This window comes from Dromaius novaehollandiae, chromosome 5 (genome assembly GCF_036370855.1).
Source record: "Dromaius novaehollandiae isolate bDroNov1 chromosome 5, bDroNov1.hap1, whole genome shotgun sequence".
Classification (NCBI taxonomy): Eukaryota; Metazoa; Chordata; class Aves; order Casuariiformes; family Dromaiidae; genus Dromaius; species Dromaius novaehollandiae.
In genome coordinates this window covers 70047990-70066434 of record NC_088102.1, presented here as the reverse complement: position 1 = coordinate 70066434, position 18445 = coordinate 70047990, and the positions used below count along the sequence as shown (strand labels likewise).

Here is an 18445-nt window from a genome sequence, read left to right as displayed (position 1 = left end):
GCACTTCCCCCCCTCCCCCATGTACACACATAGTATGAGAGCTCTGCAATGCTTTGGTTTTTGTGTGCTTGCCTCTTACTCAGCAGGATTATTCTGAGTTTCTAGAAGGTCAGAAGAGGTGGTTCTTGCATGGGTCTGTACAGTATAACATGTATTGCAGTACAGGCTAGAATAATGTTCTAAAAACCTAGGGAGAGTACAGTATGTCCTACTCTGTGTTTAAAAAGGAAATTGCTAAGTAATATGATAATTGTAAAAGGTTTTTTTTTTTTTTTTTTTTTTGATGACAGCTGAGGAGCATGTCAGTGTTTTAGAGGTTAATATTCTTTAGTGTTAAGCCAGTAATTAATGGTCAGCTATAGCCAGTCCTGTCCACAGTCCTTCCTTGCCTGGGGTCTCCAGTCTGATAAGGTGGTGGGAAGGTAGCTTGCTATCCCTAGCCTTTCTGCCCAAGGTGCCAGTGAAAGCAGTCTGTTGTGTGAACATCGCTCCAGCAAGAAATCTTGATGGGATCTGTGTTGACTGTGTGGAAGCTTAAAGCCTGCAGGGCAAGACCTTTATTTAAATGTCCTAAACTGCAAGCTGAAACTAGCCGTGATACCTAGCTCCCAAGATCGCCTTGCTTACTGCTCTAGCTAGCAATCAGTAGTTTGAGCCCTTGAAAATAACTGAGAGGGCGGTAGATGAACCTTTCTTAACCCCATTTTTACTGTCTGTGGATTGGTCTGTCTTCATTTAACAGGTCAGATGGTACATTCATCCAGTGTAATGGAAAATACTGTTTCAGAACTACTCTTTGTGACTATTCTCTTCTCTGGCATCAGTTTTCCTTAAACTGTTCCGGTCTCTGATTCAGTCCCTCTCAACAGTTGAAAGCCGGGTGTGAATCAAAGCTCAGACTGTTTTCTTGTGATTTTCTTTTTCAGAGCTACAGTAGACTGCTTCCCATTGCTGTAGTTTAATGGATATTAGTGGCTAATAGCACTGGAATGAGCCTGCCTTTTACTGTCTTAACCTGAAGTTCAAGATCCCAGCTGCAGTGAGTGAGCTTAAGGGGAGACTATTTCTGTGTGACCAGCACATCTTAAGTGCTCTTCTGAGGAAGACAGAGCTGTTCAGGTATGCTTATATTGAATTCACTCTTTCTGTTTGCCTGTCTGTGGGATGTTTGTGTGAGGGTGTGGGTTTTCTGTTTTAATCCCTTCCTTTCCCAAGATGCCTGTCTGCTCAGCTTACCACTTGGGAAGGGGATAAAGAAATGGGGCAAAGATTCCAAGGGAAATCTCTGCGGCAGGTAGCTAATATGCACCCTCATGTGATCTTGGAAAACTGCTGAGGACAGGACACAAGCTGGTAGCATGTGCCTGTGGCTTTGTCAGTGGGACAGCGAGTCGCTGCAGGCTGCTTAGCTGTTCTGACATCAAGCTGCCTGCTGTGGGTGAGGTTTGTAGGAGGTCCCACTGTTGCTGTACCTGGGGAAATACATTTACTCTGTTCTTCAGCTTGTCTTGAACCACAGCACTTACTCATTTTTAGACATGAGTAACTTAAAAATACTGTACTTCCAAGGGACCGCTGCTGTCAGCTGTAGGGGATTTCCATTCTGAGTGTGGGGATGGACTGAAGCCAAGGATTAGGAATCACCAGAAATGAGAGCTTAAAATTTAAATGTTGAATGGTGGAGAGAAGGGGAGGCTCCTGTCTCTTTCAACACTTTGCTTAAGCAGCTTTGAGCATGGACTACTGATCTGACCTTGAGGACCCTCTGAGAGACAACTCCCACATAAGAATCAAATGCAAGTTTTGGGGAACTGAAACCTATTACTACATTTTCCATTGTAGCTAGTGGTATGAGAGAATCTGTCAGTTTAACTTTGTTTTCATCCAGGTCAAATGATGGTTGATTGACTGTTACATTAATTCAGGTTTTAAAGGAGAGTGATCATTTTGTTCAATGTTTGTACCATAGCCGTTAGGCTCACCTGAGAAGCATTTTGAGTGAATTTAAATTCTCATCCACACAAGTGTTTACCGCATAGGAATGACTTGACTTCATTTCTCTCGGGCTTCTCTTAATGCTTTTGTGCGCCTGTAGTCTTACTAGGGTACAGTTAATCATTGTAAAGTGAGTGAGTTATTGCTAAGACTTGAGAGCAGCAACTATCTTCTTGTCTTTTTATATGCTGAATAGCATGATTAGATATTACTGAAGGTTAATGTGTGAGGAAGCTATTTTGAAATAGGAATTCTTCAGAGAATAAGTGTCTGGTTAATCTTTATAGTAAGTTCAGAAGTCAGCTACTTGTGGAATATCACATGACCTGTGAATAAGCCATCTACTCTCTCTGAGGTTCTAGTGTCTTGTCACTTTTTTGAAGAAATCTAGTATACGTTGCAAGAAAGTCATATTAGCTAGATCTTTGGATTTCTGTTTAAATTGAATGGTTTTACTTCAGCTTTGGTTTTAATTTTGTTCAAATATGTGTCAAAGTAGCACCAGTTGCATGTGAATACAGGATTTTTTTTTTTTTTTTTTTTTTTGGCATCCTTAATCATGTTTGGTTAGCTACCTTGCTTGGAAATGAAAATTCTGCTCTTGTGCCAGAGGGTAGATGGATCAGATAGAAGTGGGGTAGTACTCACATAAGAGCAGGTGAGACCTTGAGTTACTGAGTCAGTGCTGAACACTGCTGTACAGCATACACTGTAGTGAGTAAATCTACTGCATTCCTAGCAAACTGAAAATGCTACTGAAATCACATTGGTTTTATTACTGATAATACAGGTGCTCTCATTTTGATAGCAACTGTACTGTTCCCCTCTTCTTTTATCATTGGGCATATCATTCAAGCCAGTTCTAGAAATCTACCTGCTGCCTTAAGACTAGCTGACTCTCGTTGGACAACGTAGTGCTTAAAATGCACATGTGCGTGCACACCCACTCACACCCTTTACACCTTGTGTAAAAGCACTGGTGCTTTTAGTGAGGGCAAAGTTACTGGAGTAATGTTGGGAAAAAAACAGGAAAAGTGGCAAAATCTCACTGCAAAATCTTAATTTTTTTATCCTCCAAGCTAATAGTATGTTATCGTCGGTCACTAAAATTTACTTTTCTTGAGTGTTTGACTGCTTCCAATTTGACTTCCAAGTTATGCTGTTCATTTAAAACCATTGTACTGTTTGTGCACAGGTTTTCTTGATCCACTGAGTTTATATTTTTTGAAGTGGTTCTGTTATAACATCTCTTGCATTAAATTACAAGAAGAATCTCTGGTAATAGGATTGCAATTAAAACTCTGCTTTTGAAAATGTTTTTGTATTTATGTACAACATGAGCAGTGCTAATCATGAATGGGGAGTTTTATTCTGCTATAGGTACAGATCTGGCTGTGACTGGGATGTTTTTACAAGTACTGACGAGTGGAGTCAATGTCTGTTGTATTTGGGCAATCCCAAAATTCTAAACATCATCAAGGGAACAAAAACCTGTGCATGACTTGATTCAGAATCTTGCATTTCTCTTCTATACTGATGATTTTTCTTCTGAAGCCAATATTGATATATTGAACTTTGTAATTTTTTCCACATCTTCAAAGGTGTTCTTCCATCACTTGTTTTAACTTTGTTTCTTTTCTGCTGAAATGGTATGCCTGGTATATGGGAGTGTAAAAATACAATGAAAAGAAAATATGTTCACTCTAAGGAAGGCCTGTTCTGTTGTGTATGAGGTGCTTGTTTTCTTTTCGTTGGTTGCAGGACTTCAGCTATTTTAACACCATGTTTCCCTTTACTAAAAGGATATGTGGGTTTTTTGCTGTCTTCCAACAGACCCTGTAGTTGTAAATCCATCTGCAGGTTGGGCTTTTTTTTTTTCTGTCCCCAAGCTTTGAACTAAGTTTGGTAGCTACTACTTTTGTACCAAACATCTGGGAGGGTGTCAGACTTAATGACTTCAAATCCCCTGTAGAATTCAGACAGGTGAAGACATTCTTGGTGAATGGCAGCATGTGAATTGCACATGAAGGCTACACTTGAAGAAAATTTTTGTTTGCCTCTAACCCTTTACATTTGGGTAAGAAGAGATCCTGCTGCTTGATGAAATACTTCTGATACTTTTTGTTTGGGCGACCCTTGCTGTGCAAGTCTTAAAAACCTTTGCTTATCCTTAGATTTACATCCACTTTTGTGATGGCTTTCTGGCGCATTAGATTACCATTAAACTGTAGTTGGTGTTGAAGTGGAAGTAAGCTATCGTACTAGGAAGTTATTTTTGGATGCTGGCACTGGCTTTGTGCTTCAGAACTTGTTGCTTCATTGCCAGCAGACTGCCTAGGCAAAGTCAGCTGCTGTGGAGTGACATCGTTTGTATGCCTTGTGTAGGTTGCACTGAAAGTTTGGACTGACAAAGCAGTATCAGTAACAGAAATGTAAAGAGAAATTTGGCACAATCCATGAAGAGTCATAGACACCTTCTCAGTCCTTGGAATTATCTTGCCTTTAATTTAGTTCTGGTATGAAAACAACAGATTTGAGCATAAACAATTATTCATTTATTTATATAAATGAAAACTGTTATTCATGCATAGTTTTGGCTTTCTATGAAAGCAGAAAATGCAAATTTCTATAGTAGTAAAAGGTTACAAAACAGGCAAGAAGAAATACTTGGTCACTGTCTCCTACACAGATGCAGTAGAAGTGTTTGTGTTTTTAATACTGGCTCTGATTTCACTAGGTCTGTCCTCAGACTCTTGGAATTCAGTGATGTATTCTAAGATGCCAAAATATGCTAACAAGCGGAGATACTAACGGCTGGTTAGGAGAAGAAAGGAATGAGGTTTCTGCCTTTGTTTCCTTCCAAAAGCTGTAGCAAGGGCAGCTCCTGAAGAGAGAGAGATTTAATTGGTTTTATTCCTTAGAAGGAATGTGTGGATGAGAAAATACTGGACAGAACTTTTTAAAGGTTTTCAACTTCTAATAATTCTCAGAGTTGGAATCTGTTAAGAGAACTTGAGAGCTCTTGATTTTTTTTTTTTCGCTATTATGTGTGGCTTCTTGTAACATTCAGACAGTAACTTCTTGTTGACAGAAGTGGATTTTTCTTTCCTTTTCTCTTTGCCTGTTCTGAAGCAGTCTTATTTCAAAGGCATTGAGCCAATTGCTTGGTTTCCCAAGACCTTCCAAGTTCAAGATGTCTAGCTTTAAATGGCAAGCTTAATGTGGCTCTAAGTGTTAGGGCACAGTCTGCTTCCTAACTAAAACTGGGCTGAAGGTACTTTGAACTGTTATTCCTCTCCACTTCCCATCTGGAAAACATCCTTAAACAATGCAGCTGTAAATGATTAGTATCGCTTTCTCCTCACCTGTCTGTATCCCTATTTGCTGCAGCTTCAGTGCCCCTCTGAATTTTAAAGCTTTAAGTGGGTTTTAAGAAAGAAGCAGGAAACTTTTTTTTCAAGTTATATATCTCATTGCCTCTGCCTTTAAGTTAGAGGTTAAGCTTGCTAGTAGGAATTTGGCAGGAGGCAGAAGACACTACCTCTAGCACAAGATGTTTCTCATTGCTGTTTTTGTGGTGCCTTGCATCTGCATGAGGTAGAGGCTCCAAGGTACTTCTGAACCCAGAACAGAAGGTGCCATCATACTTTAAGATGCGATGTTTTCCAGCTCGCAGCATTGAATTGCGAAATACTGTAAGCATGCCTGCTAACTTTCAGCAGCCTGTATGTGGTTTGGGTGTCAGAGATGTCTATTTGAAGGCTCTGCCAGTATGAAACTTAGCGTGGGGTAGTACGTGGCAATGTTTTCAGAGAAACTGCGTGCAACGGTCACTGCTTTTCCAAGAAATCTGTTAACCTTTGGCCATCAAAGCAAAATAATTGGGGCGACTTGTTTTGTGAGCTTAGTTTGATTACTGGTGGATGTATGCCCAGTACATAAATGCTAATCTGTAAATAGATGTTGAAGTACCATGAAGACAACTCGAAACTAAACTGATCAGCTGGCTTGTAAGTGGTAGTCATAGAATTAAGTCTTTCACCACGGTTTTAGCTCTTCTGGGCCACGTGAGTAAAATTCCTCTTCAGTTTTTCTCTGCATTTGTTAACTTGCTTTTTTTGCAGGATAAGTAGTTAGGGATGTGAAAACTACAGTTAAATAATATGTCTCTTTACAGTGGATGTTTGGACTCTTATTCGGGAGAAGTGGCAAGGCTTGCTCTATGCCAAAAGAAATAGCAAACAGGAGAAAAATGTATCAGATCAGTCAAGCAATGTATGGGAAGCAAGTGACTAGAATGAGTTCTGAGGAAAGAGGTGACAGGGAGACCCATTCAAAGGGGGATGAGTTGCTTTTTGTGAGGTGGAGGTGATGACTTTGTCTAACTTTTTTTTCTTGTTATTGATCGTTTCATTATCTCACCATATCAATTTATTTGTATAAAGCTTATGAAATCTGTAGAAACACGTAAAAGCTTCATACTCAACAGCATTTCCGAAAGTACCTGTTTCAGCAATTAGTATCTGGTTTTATGCAATGCACTCTATAATACATCATGTGTAGCTTGTTTATGGTGGCCTGGTACTTTTTAAGATATACATGGTAATTTTTCTGTCTTTTAGACATTGTGTACTGTATCATATACTTCAGGGAGACATTCCCAATGACAAGCAACTTTTTACATGCCTGGTTAGACGGAAGGGTCCTGCATGTGGTGTTTCTTGTGGCTTCAGATTTCCCTGAGCTGAGGCCCTCATATCTTTGAGCGGATGAAGAACACGCAGGGCCTAATGCAGAGTTGACTGTTCTGCATTTATACCTTGAAATCATAAGGTCTGTGGAGCAGTAGGCATGAGAACCTAAAAAGTTGAACCTTGGTCTTTCTAATGTAAATATTCTAAAGTTGCAAATAGTGCACTGAGGAAGCTTTATGCACAGTAGACAGGTTTGAAAAACCATGTTGCTCTATGTATCAGGGCTTGGGCTCCAGTACGCTGTGTGTTTTCTTGACTGAAGCCTGAATTCCAACCTAGCAGTATTTTGTTTGTAACAATGGAAAAAATCGTGGTAAATTTTCATTGGCTTGAGCAGAGGTACAAAGAGGGAGGAGGAACATCTGCAGCTGTTACAACATGTTTGAGTAAGGCTAAAACCAGGAAAGAACAAGGAACTGACAGCTTTTTTTAAAAAAAAAAAAAAAAAAAAAAAAAAAGAGAGAGAGAGAAAAGCAACTGAAGGGGCAAATGTGTGTGGTTTCTTCTTTAAACACATTAATATTTTGAAAGAACACTTAGTCATGAAAATGATCATTTTGGGTAATTTCTTGAAATCCTGCTTATTTATTTATTTTAAAGCCTTGTCTAAATTGCTGAGAAAGTCATAAGCTCTTGTTCATGGCTCAGTGTTGGAAACAAGGTTAATTAGCACATGCTGTGCAGAAATATTTTGCTGACCAAATCGCCTGAAGGTAAAAGCAGTTATTGTTTCTGTGGTGGTTAGCTGATTGATTGCGGGCGCTGCCTTACCAACTTGGCCAGTCAAGTTCATAAATCCCACGCATGCGCCTCGGGCCTGTGCCCTTTTACCTACTTTGCTAGCAAGCACGTGACTGCGGAGGAATGCAGCGGAGGGGAAGTGTACAGCAGCTTATGATTAAATTGGCCTTTAAGAGCAAAAGAAGTGGCCAAAGAAAGGAACTCCAGGAAGTCTTTTTGCTGCTCAGCCAACGTAATTCAGATAAACAGTAGTCTCGGCTCAAAGACTGCTGTTTTGCTTTGAAAAGAAAAGGGGACAAATCATATGTATGTGGTTGTGTTTTTGTTTTTTTATTTTTCTTTCCTGTATCTTTCAGGGTGAAGTAATACACTACTAGAACTAGACTTATCTCTGTTTTTGGGGCTTGTTTATTTGATTCAAGGTTAATTCTTACTGGATGAATACTCTTTATTTTGTACTTTGGTGAATGAGGAATACATTCCTTATGGAAGCTCATTTCATTGTATGATCAGATTAAATTTGAATTCATTAGAACTTCAGTTTGAGTATATCACTCTTTGTGCTTTATGATGAATGCTGGTTTTTTTTTCTGTCTTGGACAATAGAAATGCATGTGCAAAAGAGGGAAGAATTTCATGAAATTCCTTTTCTTCAGAAGCAGAGATGATGATAGATACAAATCTGCAGGCTGAGAAGCCACAGGGCAGTTGAAGGATAATAGAAACTTAAAAAGCACTGGCATCCCAGCGTGTTAAATTCCATGAGCGAGCTGGAGAACCAGTTGGCCATTCTGGAGACAAATGTGGGAGCCTGACTATCCATATAGGGATATGGGTGTTTTTTCTTGTTTTGTTTTGTTTTTGCATCCCAAGCCTTTGTCTTAATAGTACCACTAAACATATAATGAATTCATGATTTAAGTGCTCTCTCCTGTTGTAAACCCTGCTGAATCCAGGTTGTACCAGGTGATACTGCTGCCTGACTCTGTTCTATTGCTGTCTTGTAGTTTTGGTCTTAAGTTATTGCTAGTGATGCACAATCCAAATGAGTGGGTAGACAGCAGACTTTGACTTCCTGATACTTGTCTGCAGCAGGGCTGCTATGAATAAGCTGTCATTAATGACTGAGTCACTAAGTACTACAAACTGCAGTTGTCACTAGGGCATACAGGGCTATCTTAAAGCTTTTGAGGCTTGCGTTCAGAGCTGATTCGGTTCCTCTGATGTCCTGGTCGGACCCTGTATATGCACAGATCAAATTGCAGATTACCTGTAGGTTGTTGTGAGCTTTAGCAGCTTTTCTGGAAACCCAGAAGATCAGGACTCTCAGCTTCAAAAACGTAAGCAGTGGCTGATGGATTTTGGAGATTAGTGAATTACTATCAGCCACTGTAAGCAGAGGTTGGTAATTGGAGGTCGATCTAGGATAGGCACTTTAAGTATCACAGGCAGTCACTTCCTGTTGCTAAACTCCATTATTAAATACTGTGCAACATCACTTAACCTGTTCATTTCTGCCTAACGCTCTTTCTCTCCCTGTATTCCCTATTTATTTCCTAGACTTACTTTTACTGCAACATTCCCAGTCCTTATGTTTCCTAACTGCCTACTTGTGCGCTTTTGCTACCCTTCTCTGCTCCAGAAGATTTTGACACAGGAGGATATTTAGAGCATAGAGGAGCAGGATGGCAGTCACAATAGGCTGTTTCTGAAGTGCTTAGCTGGAAACTGCACTTGGCTGCATGCTCTCACCTGCTGTTTAAAAGAGCGAGGAAAATACCAGAATTTAAGTTTCATTTTAAAAGTCTAACCTGCAGGTTTGCAAAAATATATTAAATTTCAGCCCTAGGCCTCAAAGGGCACAAACTAGTTGTACTTTCTTTTGATTTTGCTAAAAAGTAGATGAAAATGCCAGTGTTATTTTGGAATGCAGATGCATAGATGGCATTGTGTTTTGTACCAGTAAAATGTGAAATTAGAACCTGCACTTGAATCATGACCTACAGGTGGGTTTACGGCCTCCTTGCCATATTTCCAAGAGGATGCTGGTTTTGGATTATGCATAGAAGTTTCACTAAGCTAATAAATTCGTACGACCAAAAGACTTTGGAATCACAGTGGTCTCCTGGAATATGTGAACCTTTCCAGTATTATACTTACAGCCTATGTACACAAATCTGTTTTCTATGTTCTGATTGTAGGTACTCAAACAACATTTTCATGAATTAATAATGAGCAGAAGTAACTTTTGGGATATTTATGCGGAAGTGCTGATTATAGAAGGGAAGTAAGCTACAAAGATGAGGGGATAAAGAAGAGCTTAAAGTTCGCCTCAAGTTGACTGTATCTTCAAACTGATTTGAGACATACATAGCCAAACTGGATCACAGTTACATTTCTGTTTTAACTGCTAGTACTTTGTGTTTCAGCCTGACTGCTGTGCCTGCCCATTATGATGGTCTTTTCTCTGTGTTAGCACTATTGTTGACTTTTTCGTTGTTTGCATAGTTAAATTGAGCTGAAGTTCTATTGAATTTCCTCTTCACTCAACTTCAGATTTGTTTATGCGAAGGTCATTTTTCTGGTAATTGCGATTTCATTTCCTCAACTCTGCTCAGCTTTAGTTTTGCTCTAATTTGCCAGTAAGACTGACAAAAAAATGATTAAAAGGCATTTTCTGCATCTCCTTTATTGCTGCAGAATGAGAAGCTAATCACCTGATACATGCTTTTTCCAAATATAGCTTTAATCTTTTGCTCTCTTCTGAGCTCTTATAAACTGCATGTATGCCCAATATTCAACTGGCTGCAATCCTGCCAAAAAGGCTTAAGTTGCCTGGGAAAGTTTTAGTTCCATTTTCAGCAGTTCAGGTTTCAAGAGGTAATTTAATTAATCTGCTGGAGGCCAGACTGAAGTGCGAGTGTAGTCTGTGAGGAAGAGGGTAGTGTCGTATGTAACTTTTGTATACTTCAAGATGTTTCCCATAGTGACCGAGTGCATTGAGGATATTTTACTGGAAGATAGCTAGCTTCTAGTTCCTTTGAATAGAAAGGAAAACGTCTAATTTTTAACTGTTTTGTTTGGGTTTTTTTGGACAGAACTCTCTCTAAAAATGGCGGAAGCCCATCAAGCGGTGGCATTTCAGTTTACAGTAACTCCAGATGGGATCGACCTGCGTATGAGCCATGAGGCACTCAAACAAATATACCTATCTGGTGTCCATTCATGGAAGAAAAAGTTCATCAGATTCAAGGTATTTAAGATTGACACAGTCAAGTCTACCACACTTGATGTTTAAGTAAAACTTTGTGTCTATATGGCAAATAAATATTGCGAAAGACTTGCGTTGGCTTTAGTTAAGACAAGGGATACTGAGAAAGGTAGCACTGGGTGATGCTGTGCTAAAATTACAATGTGAAGGCTGAAAGGGTGTGTCTTTTTGGCCCGTTCTGTGGAACCAATATGATACAGATGTCAAAGTTAACTGTGGTTTTAATTTACTTCATTCTCCTCGCAGTAGGTCATTTAATTATATTATCTTCTAGCTTAAGTCAGAAATGCAACTATTTTGGGGGAGGTGGGTGCAGGAGTTAAGCCACATCACATGTATAAAGAGGTACAAGACTATACCCTTAGTTTATGTACCCTTTACCAGAATTAAGGTTTGAAATTAGGGAGAAGTGTTCAGTATTTTCAGGCAATCTTTTGAACATCTGTCTTGTATAACTTATACTAAGTAGTAATGTTCCTGCTGTGTGTTATGGATATAAATTCAGCGCTCTGAAGTATTTGATCTAGATTGCTTGGAATTTATTGTTTTGTTCATGGAGCCATAAATGGCTCCAATCTGTTTTATTGATAGTAACCCAGGTAAACCGCAGGCTAACTTCATTCTCTTTCAAATACATACTTCTTAAATGTAGTCTCAATAAAAAAAAAAAAAAAAATCTTACAAAGCTATGAGACGGACTGTTTAAATGGCATAGAAAGACTTGATTTTGATTTTCAGTGTCTTGTTCAGCAGAATATTTTTGCCCTGCAGAGTATCCATTTAGAAAGGCCTGACCCCATATAAATGGAAACCACTGAGGTGTCACTTCTTCTAAAGAAGCTTACTAATTTCAGTATTTTTAGGAAAGACTTACAGGCAGGATCAGTATTGTCTGCAAAGAAACTTCAAATTCCTTTCATTCCTTGTATTGTTGTGACAATTTTCTGCAGCACAGTTTTTTTTTATTCCTGCAGTAGTGAGACTTAACTATATCCATTCCCTACCTTAGGAGTTAAGCATATAGAAGAAAATGTTGGAAAATCCTAACTTCTTGTTTAAAACTGAATGACTTGAATATGTTGACTCTTTTTTGTTTCTTTCCATGGTAATATGAAGTCAACCAGTTTGGTATGAAAAAATTATGTGAAGGCTTTTCTTTCCAGAATGGAATTATCACAGGCGTTTATCCTGCTAGCCCATCGAGCTGGCTTATTGTAGTTGTGGGTGTGATGTCAACGATGTATGCCAAAATTGATCCTTCTTTAGGAATAATAGCTAAAATCAACCGAACCCTTGATACGACGTAAGTAGATTGGCATCTTACATTATTCCTCTAAACTGAATCAGTTTGATTTGTAACTGCTCTTCATGTAAACCTTGTTGAAGTGAAGTCAATATTTGAACAGTATGTTTGTGACGGAGTAAGCTTAATAAGCAAAAGGTTTAAGAGGTATCCAGTATGTAGGTTGTTATACCAGTATTACTGTATTTTTTTTAAATGAGCATTTGGGTAGCACAGTTGGCAGCTTCTGTAGCCTTTGTTCTTGCTAGATGAGAGGATGCTTGGAGGAGGTGGATTAAAAGGGGACAAACTGACACGAAGCTTGTGTAATGCCTACCTGCAGTATCACGGGGCTTAGGATAGCACTGTTAAATTCTCTTTAAAACATAAACTGATGCTAACTGGCACCTGCTGGCTTTTGTTTTAAATAGAGGCTATATGTCAAACCAAACACAGAACATCGTGAGCGGAATACTTTTTGGCACAGGGCTTTGGGTGGCCCTTATTGTCACAATGCGCTACTCTCTAAAAATGCTGCTTTCGTATCACGGTTGGGTTTTCGCAGAACACGGCAAACTTTCTGCAGGAACCAAGTTTTGGATGGTAAGGATATATTACCTTTTTGGTTTTGCCTTAATTTCTCTCTGATCTGTGTTCAAAGCCCTAAAATGGATTATTTTTTCCCCTCCCTTCCCTTCTTCCTTGTTCTTTGTATGGGATAGGATGCTGCTAGGTAGAGATTCTAGTAGTTACTGTCTTACTTTTGATACTATAATTAAACTACTCGGAATAGCACTGTAGAAAGAAGAGCACTTGAAGAATAACTTCTAAATTTGCCAACACCTTGGGACTGTATGACTCAAATACCTACTTTTTGTCTATGTGCAAATACAGGTAAGTGAATGTGGGCTGCAGCCACAATGACAGTCTTCCCCAGGAAGTGCCACCCTAATTCTTTGTTGAAGTTGAAATGTTGGGATTTCTAGTCATCTGCGCCACACACCGTTATTTTTGAGAATGAGTATAATCTTTTCAGTTTTGAAGTAAAGTAACTGCCTGGCTTTCAGTTCAGTGGAGCTTGAATATGCTTGGCCTAAAAGAGTTGGTGGCGGATTCAAATGTTTTATGCTTTCATCTGAGAGTCCAAGAGGACTGCTTTGAAAGACTGATATCAGACTGCATTTATCAAGCAGTTTGAATTAAAATTCTTCTTTATTTCGCTACTATGGTTAATCTTCCTTAGTGATGTTGTACTTGAAATCTCTTCAGTCTAGTAACTGATATCCTTCTTATCGAAAATGTGTGACTTTGGGTGTATTATGCTGAACAACTAACCAGAGTTGTGTGCTGCATTTGTTTGTTTATGATAACTTTTATGTTGAAAGAAAATAGCATTTAACGGTGTGTTTACAAAATGTATTGGAGGTGAATGTGTGAGGTAGGTGGATTGTTATGCTCTTGTCATGTATGTGGGAACAGTGACAGAGATGGTAATGCTGTATTTTGTCAGGATAAGATTAAACAGATCTGGCTGCTGTTGATAATTACGGTGTTTTGGAAAAGGGTTTAAGAGGCTGTCATTTCCCTCAAGGATGTGGGTAGGGGTAAAGTGAGGGAGTATACACACTGGTGCTCCTAAGGGTGAAGTGAGTTTTTTATTATTCGAACTCAGTTGTTTCAATTCTAAGTGTCCTACTAAGATAAAATTAGTGTGTGCAGCCTCAAAGTTTAACTGATATGTTAGACTAACAAAATGTGATGATTTATTATGGGAGGTGTTCGGTAATGAGCATACAAAAATGATGCACTAAAATAATTGAGTTTGATATTCATTTGTTACAAATGAAATTTCTAATTGATAGTTTCTCCTGGAAGTGGTATCAAGAGCCTCATGACTTGAATTTGTACAGTACAGGCTCTGAATGGTAAGGCTTTCTGTGAGTTGCTTGAAGTTCTCACTGTCTGGGTTTTCAGCATGTCCTACCAAATGGATACTGTAAAGCTGTTAATTTCCCTTATAACACCAGCCTTAAACAGTGTGAACTGTAGTGCTACTTACCATGCTCTGCTGTATGTCATATTTCTGGGTTCTTAAGAAGCTCTTTCTGTTCTCGGTTTAAAATGAAGATCGCTATAAAGGTGCATACCCAACAGTGTCTCATTTCTGCTTAATAGGAAGTTTTGTTTTAATCCCTTATTTGCTCCTTAACTGTTTCCCACCAAAGAGAAGACTGGTTTCCCTGCTAAAACAGTACCAACTGCCTTAGCTTTCTAGATGTTTATTACCTTTTCATATTCTGTAATTGGTGGAGAGCTTTTCCAGTTTTTTTCTTAGCTGTTTCTCTGATTAAAAGCATGAAGAACTGTTACTGGGAATTTACTGTCCTCTGTTCAAAAAGTCAAGCAACTAGGAAAATTGGGCTTTGAGTTAAGTCACAGGACAGAGTATTTCCCAGGCTAGTTGGAAATCTGGTGGCGCTTTTAAGGAAAATGTTTAATCTTCCTAATAAGTTAAATTTCCTGCAGCAGTGTTAGGGGAAAAATCCAAGTAGTGGCTGCAGTTAAATAGATAAAAATAAATCTGCAAACAGATGCAAAGCCTACTAGAATGACATCGTTTGCTTTGTCTGGATACAAAATCAGGGGAGTTAAGTATGTGTGTGTATCAGATCACCTTGTTGGTCTCAAACCTGTTAACAATTCTCTGGTTTACTTGAGAGAAATACCTTGAAATATGTTTGCTGTTAACATCAATTGAGCAGGTACCCTCTTTCTGTCAGAGAAAACTTCAGCCTTGCATGGCTTAAGAGTTTTGAAGTAAAACTGTTTCCTTTCTGTGTGAAAGGAAACATGTGAGTGTGGAAAGCAGCTTTTCTTGTGACAGTCTGAGCTATCTTTCCAGCCTGGCTTTAAACTTGTCTTGTCATGAGGCACAACTGGATTTCATTGAGCTGATCACTGTAGCACATGCATGTCCTTCTAACATCTCTCTGGTGCAAATCCTTTTGCAGGGAGGTCTTTGTTCCTGGTAACACTCTGCAATTCTTCACAGCTGTGCTGCCTGAAACAGCCTCCTGTTGCTGTGCTGGCAAAGGAAAATGACAGGAGAAAAAGCTATATTCTAAGAAATAGTTCTGTCAGTTGCCAAAAAATCTTGTTTTCTGTGCCTGGTTCTGGGAATTTAGTAATGAAATTTTGTGGTCCATTTTCTTCTGTCCTCAGTTTAAATACTGGGCTTCACAAAGAAGGTTCCACTGGATTGCTGGTGTAATACTTTGCTGAAGTGGGGTGATATGTCAGGATCCTTCCATGTGTAGCCCAGAAACTGCATGACCTAGACATTCAGCCTAGGGCATGCTGCAGCTGAGGAGTGGTCACCAATGGAACTGCTGCTTCTGTCCCCTATGGAAAATAGGGGATGCTGTAAAACTTAGAGCTGAGATGGGAACTGTTTTGCTTTGGCTGCTTTCTTTGTAATAGAAAGTACGGAGTATAGCACTGGCATGCCTGCACAACTTCATGTGTTCAAGTCCTGCAATAGACTACCTGAGACACTCGTGCTTTAAGTGAAAACCCTGTAACAGCAATACTACTATTGCCGTTGAGCTATAATTTTGGAAAATACTGGAACATGATTCCCAAGCATAATTATAATATTTTATGATGGCTATAGTTATCTAGGATTCTTAGCTAAGTGAGAGGCTTGATAATGATTCCTGTTCTGAAGCACAGTACAGATATTTTGTAGTATCTGCTATATAAGTAAAAGATCAACACGCAGATTTGCTTTTTTAATCTTCACAGACAAAAAAAAAGCATTGTATAACTCCATCCTTATTTTGGATTGAGATTAGGGTATGCAGCACGTAAAGAAAACCATTGCTTAGTGATGAGAGCATTGTCTGGGAAGTCAGGAGATCTCGATGCCTCTCTCTATTCCACTGAACAGGTTGTTCAACCTTTAGGAAGTTGGCTTTTCAGTGCCTTGTTTTCTTTGTGAAGCAGTGATAAGGGTATCAGTCTGCTAAGTTTAGTGCAATATCATTTACTGATGAAAAGAATTTTGAGTTACATTACTCTTTTGCTCTGCCACGCTCCTTTGTTGAGCCTAATAATTTGAGGCATGTATTTTGGTTTTGTCTTTTTTCAGACGCTTGTAAAACTCTTCTCAGGACGTAAGCCCATGTTATACAGCTTCCAGACATCTTTACCGCGATTGCCAGTTCCGTCTGTGAAAGACACAATCAATAGGGTATGTTGAAAGAATTTAACTTTCTTTTTTTTGGTAACATTGAATCCATACATAGATGTCCTCATGGTCTTTTTCTTATATAATCACTGTATGGCAGTAATTAATATGCTCTACCAGATTTAACACTTCTGCACAGAAATTAAAATAAAGACTACAAGAGACCACTGAAACCAATGATAACGTGAAGGCAAAGGTGGCATGCTAGCTTATTATTGGATGATACAATATCAGTTGATGTGGCACTATGTAATGAAGCATGACTTCCATGGGTATTTATTAGCCTTTGATGGATCTGTTTTTATCTTTCATGGCTTATGACACAAAATCTTATAGCAAAGTGTGCGAGTAAGACAGTATGTCACAGAAACTGAAGGTTTGATTTCTAGAGGCTTAAAGCTCCCTCTGCCTGATCTTGAAGAAGCAGTATCAATTGACTTAAGCAACAAAAGCAATTCCAGAAGCTGCCAACCTACCTTCGCAAAGGGGGGAAAAAAGAGAATTTAAAGCTGAAGTATTGATTTTTTTTTTTTTTTAAATGTAAAACATCTTGCCTCTTGAGGGGAAAATATATCTTTAGAAAAGTCACCTTTTTCATGTGTGATTTGCTGCCAAATGCCTGGAAAAGATTTGTTTCTATGGTTTGAAAGTGTACACTCAGTACAGGAGGGTTATACCTTGCAACCCTATGAATTGAGTCTGAGTACTCTTTGTCTACTGTTGAAATGCTTTGTGAAGAAATGTCAGTGCAGTCACTGATCTGTGGCTTGTTGTCACTGATTCTCTTCTCTTCTAGTATCTGGAATCAGTTCGGCCGCTTATGAATGATGGAGAGTTCAAGAGAATGGAGGGTCTTGCCAAAGATTTTGCATTTAATTTGGGACCAAGACTTCAGTGGTATTTGAAGCTAAAATCTTGGTGGGCCACAAACTATGTAAGTAGATAAATAAGAGATGTACTGTTTAACTGACATAATTTAATCTGTTCCCCACTGCATTTTTGCCTTAATTCTTATTTTTTCTGAAACTTAAAGCAAAACCCCCCTAGCCTAATATTTTACAAAGTGCATTTGAGACCACTTAATTTGGACAGAAATAAGTTGATGTGGATAACATGGTAAGCAAGCAATGCAGTGAGTAGAACTTGAATGCAGGAATTGTAGTGTTGTGTCCATCACTCTGGAGCAGGCTACCTACCTTTTGCTGCTGTCTGTGGTAGCTTTTGAGTTCTGTTTCCTTGGTTGTTCAGCGAATTTATAACTTAGCACTGGGCCTGGTTGCCCACATAGTTTACCAGAGTGATTTAGGTCAGTGTTTCTATTTAGAGCTGCTAAAGCATATAGAAGAGAAACATAGGCAAGAGCAATGTAGGTATGTTTCTTACCAGAAAGGAAACCCATGTGCCAATACCACAGTGAGAGATGTGTAACATAATTCCTTTCTGAACAGTTACCCTGGCTTAGGCTTAATAACATTCAGGAGATCTGATGCATTTTAAATGTTAGCTGAAGAAGACAACTTCTTCAAAAACATTATCAGAGAGTTGCAGCTGAAATTTTGATTTTAGTTGTCTCTCTCTTTTGGCTGGTTTACCTAAATATTAACACAAATAGTGTGTGTCTGGAGGGCGTGATTCTTGTTTTAAATATTATGTTGCACAAGGTTGTGGCGTTATTAAGCTAGCAGAAACTATGGAAACATGGAGATTTTACTAATTTTTTTTTCTTCTTCATGCTGCAGGTTAGTGACTGGTGGGAAGAATATATCTACCTTAGAGGACGTGGACCAATTATGGTTAATAGTAACTATTTTGCAATGGTAAGTAAATACTATAAACACCTCACATGTCAAAGAGGCACTGTAAAAGTTCTGCTGGGAATCTTATTTCTTGATATCTTCCTTCTGGAACTCCATCACCACTAAGCATGTGACATTTGTTTTTCTTTTAGTATAAGAGGCAGCCCATGTCTTAAAGTATAGAGGTAACTTATAATGGAGGCTTAGCATATCTGCCAGTTAGGCAAACTCATGTGGTAATGACTTCTTACAGCTACTTGCTTACCACACTAAGCATTGCCTCACCTTGCAAAAGCTCCATGTAAAACTTTGTAGATAACGCGGTTCAGTGAGGGTGTTGTGCTCATGTTGACATGA

General features: G+C 38.9%; 1 protein-coding gene across 5 annotated transcripts in view; it reads left to right on the top strand.

Annotated features, from left to right (window-relative positions):
- CPT1A (carnitine palmitoyltransferase 1A) overlaps positions 1–18445 on the top strand; it is a 46303-nt gene that overhangs the window by 2965 nt on the left and 24893 nt on the right. For 3 of the 5 annotated variants that reach the window (XM_064513244.1, XM_064513245.1, XM_026114194.2), the window contains exons 2-8: positions 927–1119; positions 10589–10743; positions 11925–12064; positions 12475–12646; positions 16194–16295; positions 17089–17226; positions 18032–18109. In XM_064513244.1, coding sequence (XP_064369314.1) covers positions 10603–10743; positions 11925–12064; positions 12475–12646; positions 16194–16295; positions 17089–17226; positions 18032–18109 — 771 coding nt within the window. In that variant the 5' untranslated portion in view covers positions 927–1119; positions 10589–10602. Of the gene's footprint in view, positions 1–926; positions 1120–5969; positions 6063–7644; positions 7797–10588; positions 10744–11924; positions 12065–12474; positions 12647–16193; positions 16296–17088; positions 17227–18031; positions 18110–18445 lie in introns of those variants that run through there. The other 2 variants (XM_026114195.2, XM_026114196.2) reach the window with 2 other exon arrangements.